This window comes from Malania oleifera, chromosome 9, assembly GCF_029873635.1.
Source record: "Malania oleifera isolate guangnan ecotype guangnan chromosome 9, ASM2987363v1, whole genome shotgun sequence".
In the NCBI taxonomy this organism is placed as follows: domain Eukaryota; kingdom Viridiplantae; phylum Streptophyta; class Magnoliopsida; order Santalales; family Ximeniaceae; genus Malania; species Malania oleifera.
In genome coordinates this window covers 87,227,873-87,242,004 of record NC_080425.1, presented here as the reverse complement: position 1 = coordinate 87,242,004, position 14,132 = coordinate 87,227,873, and the positions used below count along the sequence as shown (strand labels likewise).

The following is a 14,132-nucleotide window of genomic DNA, read 5'->3' as shown; positions in this document are numbered from 1 at the left end:
CCTTGTTTATCCATTTCTTCTTGCACTTTTTGGCTTTCTCCAGGTAAACTCAATCTTTTTCAGCATTTTGTTTTCATTACTTTGGGAAGTAGTATCAATGTTATTCTTTCATGCTCTTCCCACTGTATAGATCATCATGAGTGTGCTAATAATTACTGTTGACTTGTGAGTTGTGAGTCTTGTGAAAATCTTAAAGTGACTTTTGTTAACTATGGCCTTGAAAGCATCTGCTTGTTCTTGGAAAGCCTCAAGCTCTATTGGCCTTTTCTCCAGGGATTTTACTTCTAAGTCAACAAGTTCTGTTTCTCCTTTGGTATTTGGAATTTTTGCCACTAGGGCATGGAGTTAAACAGCTTTTGCATCATGTCTGTTTTTTGCCTTCTTGTTGGCCTCCACATTATCAGTCATGGTAATAAACCCCACCCTGATACAAAGTGTCACAGACTCAAATTTTTTTTTTCCTTAATTAGGCTCAGGTGGCTCTTGTATTGGACTATTCCAAGCAAACTAGGCAATGATTATTTGATCAAGGCCTGCAAGAACAAATGCAACATAAGCCACATGACATGTGCCAATAAAAATAATTACTCATCCAAAGTGGCAGAAATCAAAATAGTGAGCACCGGTGGTAAATAATCATTCATACAATATGCATCCAGAACACTATCAAGGAAGCAGCATCATGGTCGACAATGCACATGCAGTAATGTGTATGCTTTGTATTATCATTATGATCAAGCTTCCATGCATCAATAAGGGAAATTTATACATGATGTAGGTGGGTGTGGCCTGTGTGGGCAGCCTATTAGCACACCGGACATGGACTCATCCCTACTTTTGACAAGCTCACAATCAGGATGACCACTCTCACCCCCTAAAAGGCTTTCTGGAACATTACAACAGCAATGAAGAAAACATTAAACTAGTCATATTGCATGTGCATCCTTATTCTATTGGTTCTTATAAGGTGCTAGATTGTGACACTTTGCTAGCACTGATGCAGATTATCAGTATCATAAATTATTTTATATTATATTGTTTCCTATGATGTGAGCTTCTTTTTTGCTACTAGATTTCTATGCAGCGAACAAATTTTAAAATAACATGGATATTTTACCACTTATATAATAGGGAAAAAGAGAGGGAGGATGTTGAATCTGCATTAAATTTCATTTAACAATGTGCTATTAAAGGGATGAGGATGGAAGGAGAATTATTTAGGATATCTGGGATCAAGTTGTTTGGTCATGTTTTTACTTGGTTTGAGTAGTCATGGTTTTAGTAATCAATATATTCTTCCTAACTGAAAATACTCAGGATTCATGTGACTTCAGCATTTTATAGTATAAACTGAAATTATGATGAAGAAAATGAAGGGATGAGGCCGAATATACGTGAGACTTTTCACCTGTATTTATTTGAAAGGAGAAGGTTATGGGAGGAGTTCAAGATATTTGTCATCTAGATGTGCCTTTTTTAATTTTTAATTTGACTTAAATGCTATTTTGATTGTTAATATGTTTAAGATCTACTTATGGCTGCTCTAGTGTCTGCTCTCACTGTATGCAAGTGGGCTTTTTGCACCACCACTTCTCCAATAAGATATCTGTGGACTTTGCAAATAATGTTTTCTTCCTTTTTCTAAAGACTACCACAGGGGCAGCGTAAGACTTATGGTTGTACAATACATTTGAAAAACCATGCATGTTTTATTTATTTATTTATTTATTTGTTTTTCTGAACCCTAACATCGCCCTACTGCTTCCAATGTACAGACAGCTATTTCTGCTCTTCAATCGGTTTTACAGGAGGACTTCAAGGCCAATGAAATTGAGGTATTGAATGTTCCATGTGTGATTTTATTTTTTTGTATGGCGTTTGTGTCATGGGGAGCTAGATTTGATCCATTGTGGAATGCCTTAGCAGCTACATAATTTTATATGATATGATAGTTGGCAACAGCATTGAAGTGTTCCATGTTCTAGGTAACATTGGATGAAGACGTAATAATGTATTGGAGAGAAATTATATGGCTACAAAGACTCTTTGAAGAGCTTATCATGAATTCCATTCAAGAGTTTCCTCCCATTCCTTTTTTAACTCATAATTCTTTCAGTCAGTGAGAGGGCAGATTGACCATAGTGAAACCTTCATGGTGGCTTCTCCCTCTCTTTGTAAACTGAAGTAGTGTCCTCTTTATTGTACTAGGCTTTTGAGTTAAAGTTGGTAGTGATGCTGCTATTATTTGTTATTCCTATTTTTGGAAGTAAATTAAAATCCTTACTGTTTGTAGGTTGGAGTTGTGAGGAAGGATAATCCCATCTTCAAAGCATTGTCCATTGAAGAGATAGATGAGCACCTGACTGCCATAAGCGAACGTGACTAGAAGTATTTGAGCAAGCTACAGCTGAATGGTGCTAAAAGTTGCAAGATAAAATTTAATTTGAAACCCCTCACTTTCCAATCATAGAAGACGTTCTTAATTCATTTGGATCGGGGGTATTTGTGTTGTTGCCCTTAAATATTATGCATTTTCACCTTTCTACTCGCAGATCTTTGAAATATCTAGTTGTAGATGATAATACATTATGCCAGTGAGCTGGTGCTCGTCTTGAATTTAGACATCCAAAAATGGCTTTAGTGGTCAAATGAGGCTATTTGTTTCAGCTAAAGCATCCCTAGAACAAGGGGAATGCCAATTGTTGTGTTGGTGAAGACACTTGAACTATGCTGGTTGCTCTGTCCATTTTGGTTCTGGTGTAGGGCATGGAATAACGGAGGCTGCCCTTGGTAGGAGGCTGGGATGGGGTTGGGGGAGAAAAATCTGTATGAATAAGAAAATGAATAGAAACTTTTAAAGTTCGATTGTGAGGTCGGCTTCTGTTTATTTTTATATTTCAAAACTATTCTTATATAGGAAATTTGAAAAGTAGTAAACTGATGTTTAGTTATAAAATGCTTGAATTAAAAAAAAAATTGCATTTTTTAATAATTATTTCAAAAGAAAAAATGAATCTATTTTTTTCACAACCAAAAAGGGCTTTAAAGGTTGAAAAAGGCACAAAGAGAAATTAAAAAAGCCGAATAGACCTCTTCACTCTTTAAATGCATTCCCTTTAAATGGTGCAAAGTAAAGCATTTGGGTGAAAAGTGGAATTGAATAGTAAGAAGTGGACAACTACCGAAATGGAAATATGTGGAATTGAAAGGAAGTACGTCCATAGTTCGATTCTTCCTACCCCACTACTAACCCATCAACATATCTATGATTGCAACAAGTAATGGTTTCTCTTATTATTATTATTATTATTATTACTTTCCTTTTGCTTTAGCCAAATGAAATCAATGGGTTGTAGGGAGAGTAGAGAGTACATAATTAATTAATTGCAATAATTAGAAAGGAATGAAGCGACTGCATTTTGCCGCTGCTTCTGGGGCCCATGTGCCAAAAGTCTCATTTAGACGAAAACAAAAGACACGATATCAATAATCCCTAATGTAAATTTTTTAGGAACGTAAATTTTAGAATTAAAATTAAAATTTATTTTTATATAAACAAAATAAATTTAATTTTTAAAGTTCGTATAGTTCCAATAAAATTATAAGTTTAGTTGAAATATTACCATAGGCTTGGTAGGCTAATCCAAATTGAGTTTGAAAAAGCCAAAGCTTGGTTTGACTAACTGTAATATATATAAATACATATACAACAACAACAAAATCAACCCTTACTAATACAGGGTTAGCTTAAGTGATAAGAGTGATTTGTAATTTTGGTGATCTCAAGTTTATAGGTTCGATTCCCCCTGAAGAGCTTATCTCGGTGAATTATCAGGGGTGCGTCAATGGGTAGGTGACTTTCACCCCTCGAGTTTGGCACCACACCATAGTATTCAAAGCGGTGTGAAGGCGGTTGGAGTCCCCAGATTATAAAAAAAAAAAACAAACCTTTAAGTCCTATTAGATGGGGTTGGTCATATGAATTGTTTTTCGCCAATTTATGTGATCATAGACCCTTTTTTTTTGTTGACAAATTTAAGGATATTAAATCCTTACTCAAATACATAACTCATTATGAGGATGGACTAGACCATAATAATAATAATAATAATAATAATAATAATAATAATAATTTCTCATTGTGAAATTAATTTTTTTAATAATTATACTCGATAGTAAATAACTTAGTCACCATGTAGATTTAATTCTTTTAATGGTAATAATAATATTTTTAGCTTTAATAGTTTCAATTTTAAAATAATACAACAATAATAAATACAAACTTTTTCTTTGGCATCTAATTGGCTTCAACTCAATCTACGAACTTGTGAATTTAACTTTAATTATTTTAATTCAGCAAAAAAATCTTACTGTTCAATACATATGTTCATGACGGCTAATTAAAAAATATTTTAGAATCTTATGTCTACCATATTAGTAGTATTAAATTTAAGAATGTAACATAAAAAATTTATCAATTCACATTAGAGAAAAAAATCATAATTTTTTATCACGAGTTAATTGAGCCTCGAATAATACTAAAATAACCAATTTGGTAATTTAAATACAAAGACACATTTTTTTAGGAAGTATTTAATTTGTGAGTTACATTGAGAATTGTTATAGTTAAAATAAAAAATGTTAAAGTGATATTTTATATGGGTGGGTTTTAAATTTAAATTCCAGTGTTTCTCCTTTCTACATAGTTGTGCCGTTAGGGGGTCAACCTCCGCATAGCGAGAACCGTAGAGACCGCAAAGAAAAGCACCGCAGAGGAACTGATCCAGCGTGCGGTCCAGGTCTCGGCCTCGATTCTCAGCGAGCGAGGGTCGGTTTCGACCGTCACCGGTTCATTCCCTCACCGACACGTGTCCCTCGACGCGCACCAACACACCCCCCTCCCCCCGAGGGGGTACTGAAGAAATGCGTGTAGTTTTCCTACGAGGTGAAAATGAAGCAGATTCGAACTTGAGGAATAAAAAAGGAGGAATGAAAAAAGCAAAATCAAGAACATTTTCATTGCAAATCTCTTTCTTATCGTTGATCCCTTCTATTTTTCAGTTTTATATGTAAATAATTTTCATTTGATGTCTTGAAAAGAAAGGTATCGGCATCACATCAGAATCGCGCTGTTCAGGTTTGTCAATTTTTTTATTTCAAGTTCTTTTTATTGTTGGCTCGCAAATCCTACGAATTTTAGGGTTTTGTTCTGGGGCTTTCGATTATGTCGAGGTTAATTTATTTGTTATTTCCTTCGTTGTTGCGGATTGTAGGCGATGCTGTAAATTTCTACGTATGCCTTTAAGGATGTTCAGGAAGTTAGAATATTTGAGCTTTTTCTTCTCTTTTTTCAGCTGAGTTTGATTTGTACATTTGATTTGATTGCCGAGAGAAGATAGGAAGGAAAAAGAAATTAAAATCCGATTCTTTGGTTTTCTCTGTTTAGACAAAAACCCTTTTCTCTGCTACGGTTTATGCGACTAGACTGTTTGATTTTTTATACGAGTTTTGTTATTTCACAGAACTTAAATCACGAAAGGATATAGAGGATGACATTTCGTTTCCTTTAATACTCTTCAGTTTTCTCAGCAACCAAACGGGTAGTTACTCTTCAATAATCTCCTAAAGGCATAAGATGTATTGCATTTTCAGTCTATGTACTGTTGTTAGTAGCAGTGTACAATCTCGCATCAGAATGATGAAGTTTATGCATTTGAAGATTGTATGAAATTTCAAGAACTTAAGAGATAATGCCTTTGAAATTTAAGGAATTAATAACTTTTTTTAGACGTGTAGTTGGGTTCAGATATGAATAAATTTGCTTATGGAGCTGATATATCTTCTGGTTACTTATAGGCTTTACAAAATCATGGCAACTGCAACTATGGCCACGGCGGCTGGTGCAGCTGCTCTTTTGTACTACACATTAAATAGGAAATTACAGTCTTCTTCATCTCGGGAACATGATGGTGACGATGTTAATAATGTGTCAAGTCACAGTCCTTTGGGAATTGATCGAGTATCCCACAGACTTATACAAGCACCTGCCACATGGGTGGATACAATTTCAACGTTGTCGGAAACTCTTAGATTTACTTATTCCGAGACTTTAGGGAAATGGCCCATTGGGGATTTGGCATTTGGGATCAGCTTTCTTTTAAAGAGGCAGGCAAGCATCTTTGTTGGCGTTCATACTGTTACTGCATTTTTTTTTTTTTTCACTTATTTCATTAATTTATTTAGCTTGCAGAATGTTTAGAAAAATGCCTTTCTGGAGTAGTATATTTGTTTGGATTTTGGTTTAGAAGTTATAAATCTTAGGTGGTATGGATACAACAAAGCATCTTTTAGCTGTTATTTCAAATCCAGAAATCTACATTGCAATGAATTTATTTGATCGAGCCTCTTGATATGTGCAAAACCCTAACTAATGAAAATATGAATTTATTAAATGCTTGCCATGACATCACAACTATATGGATTATTGACTCCAGATAAGCAAATTCCTGTTTTATTGCTTATTTTATGCTGGCCCTGCCATTTATTTCAGGATTATAAGCACACTGCTTTTTGTTAAGTCATGTGTTCCTGGAACAGAGGATTGCAGTTGACTTGTTTATTGAGTGTGTTTTGGGATGAAAATAAGGCTAATGAAACTTTCATACCATGTTGAAAATCAGAGAAACCTGAAAGAACCAACAAAAAAGCTGAAAGTTAAGCAAAACAGATGATACTGCCCCAAACCAAATCAGGAAGTGAAGTGCAATCACAAGTATTTGCATTTATCTCTAATCAAAGAACACAAAAACTACGAAATACTGCACCCCTGCAATATTCCTCTTGCTCTTTTGCCTTCCAGAGCCTCTAAAAACAAGTAGTAGAAAGCCCTCCAAAAAACTAGGAGCACCCAACACTCCAAAAATCCAAATTCCAAAAAATATTATTCCATAAGTTCTAGGCCATAGAGCAATGAAAAAGATGAGCATGAGTCTCACTGCCCACTAGACACATCACATAAACATCAAGGGAGACAAGCATAGAAGGTCTTCTAATCTGCAACATATTGTTGGTTTTAACTCATTAAGGATGGCCATTTACACGAGCTTTAATGTTAGAAGGAATCTTAACTTTCCACAAATGATTAACAAGAGAAAAGAATGAAAAGAGTGAAGAGTGATGGTTATAAGAATAGAAAGATTTACAAAGTAAATAAAGCTCCTCAATTTCCCTGTCATTTAGATTCCTATGAAAATGAAAATTTCAAGAAGAATAAAAATTAAGGGCATGGGTGGATCATGATTCAAAGTTAGATGATGATGAAAAAATTAATCTGAAGCCAAATATCCTACTAGAACCAAACCTGGCCAAATATCCTACTAGAACCAAACCTGGCAATGTTACCTCTTTATATTTAAGGTGTGGGAAGAAAAAAGGGAGATATCTACACAATGAATTTCGATGGGCTTTGATGTGAGACTAGTCCCTGCTTCATGTTTGCACTCACCACTGCCATGTTTCCAACCCTCAATCTCAGGCCTATTTTGGAATAAGTATATATATTTTGTGTGTGTTCGCATGCTACATTCAATGTATCTTTGACCTTACCAAATTTAAATAGTTGTGACTTTGGTTTTTCGTTTTTTGTATATTTCTCTAAATGAGAAATGAAAAATTTTAATATAAAAAACCAAAGATTGTGATGAGGATGATTTCTAATATTATGGGCTGTGTGGGATCATTTGCATGTTCTCTTTTCTGTTTCGCTGTTTTATAGTGAAGATATAGGTTATGGCAACGTGCTTGTTTCTGTTGTTGAATTTTTGTTAATTTTCATAAAAACACTGAAAATCAAATTTTATGGTTTCAGTTGTCATGAGCAATATGTTGTTACAGTGCTTTAGTATCAAAAGTGACTTTTGTGGATTAAATCTTTTACTCTAGACAAAAAATTTAATAAAATTAAAATAAAATGACTGTGAATTTAAAATATAATTAAAATAAAATGATCTATAAAAATTCTAAAGTTTTGAAAAATTCATTCAGAAAGTTATTTTTTCCAAATTTCAATTGTCATGTACAATAGGATTATTATTGGAGCACTGAAAATTGAGCTTAAAAATAGAATAGTTAACTAAAATAATAAGTAATTTTTATTTTCATTATAATATTTCTAAATTTATTTATATTTTGCATTTTTATTATTTATGTGTTTTTATAATTGTTATTTGATTCATGGACAAAATTGGATACGAGTCCAAAATGTTTTGGTTTTGGAAATGTTAATTAAACAAGTTGTTACTTGTTAGTTTTCAGGTTTTAGTTTTTGTTTCTAGGTTTTAGTTTTCATTTCTGTAATTTGTTAGGATGATACCAATGGGCCCCCATGCTTTTTAAGGGAATATGACTGATTATCAAGGGTGGCAATAATGAAATTTTAGGTGTAAAGATGTGTCGTCCTGAAACAAATTCTTTCCAAGCCTCAAGGAGTTTGTCTTTAATCTGGATGCTCCTGCCAGGAAATTGATGCCATTTGGACTGTGGGCATGAGTATTGGGGTAGCAATGCAATGATTTTGTTAAGAAGACCTTGGAAGTTAATGTCTCATTGGCAAGAGAACTGGAATTTGAGAGTACTGGATTCATGAACGCTGTATAGCTAATAGATCAAGAATATAATAAAGCATCTGATTAAAATGTTGGTTAATTTCCATGTAAATCAATTCCCATTATTGATTTGTTTGGCTGTAAAAAAATTACCTTGTTTTTCACCTCTATGCAGTCATATTCTTTGTTAAGTAGTTGGCCTTATTAAGAAGGCTTCTACTACTTGACTTGACTGGACCTGAATGTTCATTATGATGCTGTTGCAACTAGTAACTATACATGGTTTTCATCAAACATTAGATGTCAATCATTTAAAAGACTTACTTTATAAGCACTCTATTGCATATAGATTCTAGAGATACCTTCTGTTACCAAATACTGAACAAGGTTTTCTTGTCTGGTTTATATGGCATAATGACTTTCGATGGTTTGTTTTCTTGTAAGACATCTTCCTTATTTGGAGTTTGGACCAAGTTTCTAATCATATGACCTTACTCTTCAGGGTAACTTACATGTTAGCGGTGTATTTGGAGGTAAAGATAGTTTACAACTCAAAGGATCTGACATAACTGCTGAGCTCAGATACCTCTTGAACTTATTGACCCTTTGTTGGCATTTCTCCAAAAAGCCATTTGCCTTATTTTTAGAGGAGACTGGCTATTCCAAAGAAAATGTTCTCCTTCAAGAACCAAAAGCAGGAGTAAGTGGTTTTTGATCTTCATTCAGTTGTTTAGCAACCTCAGTTTAATTAGTTTCTATTTTTTGGTAGGTTTTATTCTTTTATTTTTTTACTTTTTTCATGGGGGGCATATGTAATGCCCAAGTGATGTGGATGGATGAAAGATGTGGAATAGGTATCTCTGCAGTGGCATGGAAATATATTGTGGAACATCTTTTATACACATCATGTCTTGGTGTGTCCGCATGCACACTTGTTTTAACCATATTTATCTCTTTATCGTGTGCAGATTTTGAAACCGGCTTTTACAATTCTTGTTGATCATAAAACAAATTGTTTCCTCTTATTGATTCGTGGAACTCATAGTATCAAGGATACTTTGACAGCTGCAACAGGAGCAGTGGTACCATTTCATCACACAGTTGTTCATGAGGGAGGAGTCAGCAATTTAGTTTTAGGTTATGCACATTGTGGAATGGTTGCTGCTGCACGATGGATTGCCAAACTCGCAACCCCATGTCTCATTAAAGCACTGCATGAATATCCTGGCTATAAAGTTCAGGTAGAAACAATTTTTTTTTTTTTTTTAATTTTCAGTTTGCACCTATTTTCATCTTTTCCATTCATTAAATTGGTGTTAATGCAATGATATCTCATTGCTTGCTAAAAAATGTAGATACTTAATTCTATAATGTGCTTTGTCTTTTATAGGATGTTCTTTTCCGCTAGAACTCTATGATTGTATATTACTGGTTAAAGTAATATCATCTGTCTACATTTTCTACTCTGTTGTTTGTGTCGAGCATGCTACTATTGCTGGCAAGAATCCATTAATTTTGTTGTTGGATTAGTTATATTCAACGAAATTGTCCCAATTAACTATTATTTAGAAATTTAGCCTTGTATCATTTGCAGAAAAACTTAGAAACCACACAAATAAATTTTTTTCTCCAGATTGTTGGTCACTCTTTGGGTGGAGGCACTGCAGCACTTTTAACATATGTATTGCGTGAGCAGAAGGAACTGTCGACAATTACTTGTGTCACGTTTGCTCCAGGTTTGTGTAAATTGTAAATTATTTCTTAAACATGTGTCCTTTTCTTCATATGGATGTGATGCCTCCTCAGATATCATTCCATGTTTATGGATATGTCCTATTTCGTGATGGGTGTGACATTGGTTTGTTACATCCAGTAGATGTTGTTTCTCTTTGAGCATTTTTTGGCACTGACTGGGCACATCATATGCAGCTGCTTGTATGACATGGGAATTGGCGGAATCAGGCAATGATTTTATCACTTCTGTTATAAATGGAGCTGACTTAGTACCTACATTTTCAGCTGCTTCAGTGGACGACTTGCGTGCTGAGGTTTTGTTTCTGGACTAGTTTAGGATTTCTGATATTTGATTATCACTTTGTGTTGATGATAAATGAGATTCAGTTATTCCTTAGAAGATGGTGCTTGTATTTTGTGAATGAGTGTTGTCAGTTGCTGTTGTTACTTGTTAGGTTGCCTAAATAATGATGTTGATGATGGATGTAGATAGTTGATGAAATTCTGGATTGAATTTAGTTAGACTAAAATGGTTTTTAGATTTTAAGTCACTATTTTAATAGTATGTGGAAATAATTGAGTACGGCTGCCATGGTTCATTACTTATGTATTGAATTGAATCTCTTCTTTCTGTTTGTACATACTTTCTTATTTCGTATTTAATTGGCATCCTCTTAATTGGATACTCCTATATTCGAGTAGAGTGAAAATTGGACCCTTGAGTTAGCATTCAAGCAATCAAAACTGAATTTATTGGAGTTTTAATTACAGTGGTCTTTATGGAAACTTCATTTTATGCCCTTGAGAATTTCTTAGATATTGCTTCTCTGGCGGATGTCATCAGAGCTGTTCCAATTTTCAATGGTTTAAGAATTCAAGCTAGTAACTTGCATGTTGATATGGCTGGTTTGCATTCTAGGCATTTTATGGAAGTAATATGCATCGCCAGACTGCAGTCTTCTTGGAATGTTGCTTCTGATAACTCCTATAATTTCTAACCACCCCCCCCCCCTCCCCCCCCCCTTTTTTTTTGTTTTGGGGAAAAGGGTTGACTAGCATTTTCTGGAAATAATATGCATGGCTTCAGTCTTATTTCAATGTTGTTCAGGCTTTTATGTAATGGATTAATTTTTAACTATGCATGTTTTTCTTTTTTTTCGTTGGGGGAGAACCGTGCAGGTTACAGCATCTGCTTGGCTGAATGATCTGCGGAACCAAATTGAGCAAACTAGAATTCTTAGTACTGTTTATCGTTCTGCTTCAGCTTTGGGTTCCCGTCTTCCATCCATGGCTAGTGCTAGAGCAAAAGTTGCAGGGGCTGGGGCAATTTTGCGCCCAGTTTCCAATGGTACACAGGTGATCTTTCTCTGTCAAACTAAGAATTTAATTTTTCCTTTCCCCCCCTTTCTTGTTGTTGACCATAAAATATCTTGTGTATTTAAGTATTTAACCATTTCAATTTTCTTTTGAAAGCAATTGTTTTCTGTACCCTACACTTCAGTCTTCGCATAATTCCCTGGGTGATTGTTCTGATCTGATTGGCTTGAGTTGTATTTCCTGTTTTATGTTTAGCTGGTTTTGTTCTGTTAATCCCGCAGGTTGTGATGAAGAGAGCCCAGAGCATGGCCCAGGCAGCATGGACACGCCCGGCTATCCACTTGTCATCATGGTCATGCATGGGTCCCCGTCATCGAGCCGCTGCTTCTCGTTCAAATGCAAAAGAAGAGGATCAAACCCAGGACCCTTCCTCCTCCAGAACGGATACTTCTGAGCCTCTTTTTATGCCCCCCAATGAAACGACTACCACTTTTGAAGCCATAGAATTTCCTGTGTCTACATCTGTAGGAGGGGAGTGGTCTTCAGAAATTCACTGTTCTGATGAATTGAGATCAGGTGTTGATGTGGATGCCAATATTGTTGATGGTGAGAGTCTCCTGAATCACAATGAAGACCGCATGACGGAGGTTGAGTTATGGCAGCAAATTGAGCATGAGCTCTACAATCAGAGGGATGGGGAGGAAGCTGCCTTGGCAAAGGAAATAAGAGAAGAAGAAGCGGCAGCCATTGCAGAGGTTGCTGAGAGCCAGGTGGGGAACCCTATGACAGAAATGAAGGAGGCGCACAGATTTTTCCCACCAGGGAAGATTATGCATATCATTACCCTTCTTTGTGAAGGGGAAGATGACAGCAGCATATCCTCTGGCGACACAGACGACGGCCAGCAGCAGGTAGAGAGTAAGGTTGGGATTTTTCTCACGCCTAGGTCCCTTTATAGTAAACTGAGGCTGTCACAGACAATGATCAGCGATCACTTTATGCCGGTATATAGAAGACAGATGGAAAAAGTAGTTGAAGAGCTCGGAAAAGAAGCTTCTGGTGATCATACTGGTGAAGCAAATGGGGAGGTACTGTTATAGCAACAGAACTACAGTGGTAGTTTGTGATTGTGAGGAACACCAAACTGGTGTTTACACGGCTTCCAACCTGAGTTTTATGGCTGTAGCTGAAAGAGGAAATTAACCATGATCGTGGAAGCCATGGAAATGCAATGCTCATCGCTGGAACTCCACAGATTATGTGCAGTGGTGGGAAATGATGGAAGGTGAAACATGACACATGTATGTATTCCTTTTTCAAAATCTCCCTCCATAATTTAGTATTTGGGTTCATGTCATATCTTCATTTATTCTTTGGAAGAATGGCTGAATGGGTTCACGTTCCATGCTTGCCAGTCCTGTTCGATGTCACCGTGTTTATTGCATGTGATGCATCTGTTTCTTTGGTAAGCCAATTTGACCGATTCAACTAATTTGAAAAAAGTGTTATACGAGTGCGGCCCATCAAAAGCTCTGATTTTTTGGGCTACAATTTGCATTTGGTTTTTGCCTGTACACAGGATTGAGATGACCAACTGATACTATTCCAACTTAAAATTTCCTCCCTGCCTTTTTGTTTTATTTGTTTTGTTTTGTTTGTTTGTTGTTTTTTGTTTTGCTTGTTTTAGTTTTTCCTTAGATGGGAAAGGGAAATGTTAAGAGACACTGGATTGAATGGATTGATATTCATCTTTTCTTTTCTGAGTGGCCTTTTTGTCAGCAAGAAAACTGTGGGTGATACCTGACTATCATTTCGGCAGCATAGCATGAGTTTATATTGATTAAAAAAAAAGGTAAAATTCTTATGTCGCTGACACAGCTAAAAAATTTTCCAACTGTTTAGATGGAGTTCAACACCCATTCAACTCGCCCATTTTTGTGCATGCTGGGTCATGGAGCTTTCATTAAGAACTAGAATTCAACATACAAGTGGAGTTCAAAAGTGGAATGTGACATGCAATTTGTGCAAGTGGTTTAGGAGCACCAATCCCATTGTGAAAGGGGATAGGGCCCCAAGTGATTCAATAGAACTGATATGTGGCCCAAAGGTTGGGAGATTACATGGAAAGCTGGGCTTGCTTTGCTGGCTAGTAGTGGGTGTTGTTTTCATCTAAAAGGATAAAAAATTTATTTGCAAGTTCATCCGCTTTGGATCCATCCACCAGTACGCGCTGAGATTACTAATTTATTAATTTTTATGAAGTTCTCTATTCATTATAAGACAAATCCTTTGGCGGCCTTGAGATTTGACTAGGAACATTCTTGCTTGAATAATTTATATGTAGCTTGCAAGAAATAAGAGAAGGCTTCACTCAACACTCCAAAAGGGCCAACTTTTACATGAAACTGATCCTTCGACTATTCCATTAATTTGAAAATATCTGAGAGTTTTCAATTATTATTTTCCATTCCTCTCATA

General features: G+C 35.6%; 2 protein-coding genes across 2 annotated transcripts in view; both read left to right on the top strand.

The window, feature by feature from the left end:
* LOC131164737 (proteasome subunit alpha type-6) overlaps nt 1-2,728 on the top strand; it is a 34,803-nt gene extending 32,075 nt beyond the window's left edge. The window contains exons 8-9 of the mRNA XM_058122170.1: nt 1,776-1,835; nt 2,294-2,728. Of these exons, the coding sequence (XP_057978153.1) occupies nt 1,776-1,835; nt 2,294-2,386 (153 nt within the window). The 3' untranslated portion in view covers nt 2,387-2,728. The remainder of the gene's footprint in view (nt 1-1,775; nt 1,836-2,293) is intronic.
* A 2,036-nt stretch (nt 2,729-4,764) lies between these two features.
* LOC131164536 (uncharacterized) lies at nt 4,765-13,294 on the top strand. Its single transcript, XM_058121803.1, has 8 exons — nt 4,765-5,137; nt 5,857-6,169; nt 9,106-9,303; nt 9,572-9,844; nt 10,237-10,339; nt 10,533-10,651; nt 11,517-11,693; nt 11,936-13,294. Exons 2-8 carry the CDS (start codon nt 5,870-5,872, stop codon nt 12,752-12,754), a joined length of 1,989 nt encoding a protein of 662 aa, XP_057977786.1. The 5' UTR covers nt 4,765-5,137; nt 5,857-5,869; the 3' UTR covers nt 12,755-13,294.
* Nucleotides 13,295-14,132: the final 838 nt, after the last annotated feature.

Excerpts from the sequence above, each read along its gene's own strand:
- LOC131164536 (XM_058121803.1), top strand. The coding sequence starts at position 5,870 with ATGGCAACTGCAACTATGGCCACGGCGGCTGGTGCAGCTGCTCTTTTG. Across the intron at positions 9,304-9,571 it reads TTCAAGAACCAAAAGCAGGA|ATTTTGAAACCGGCTTTTAC; the intron begins GTAAGTGGTTTT and ends TATCGTGTGCAG. Across the intron at positions 10,652-11,516 it reads TGGACGACTTGCGTGCTGAG|GTTACAGCATCTGCTTGGCT; the intron begins GTTTTGTTTCTG and ends AGAACCGTGCAG.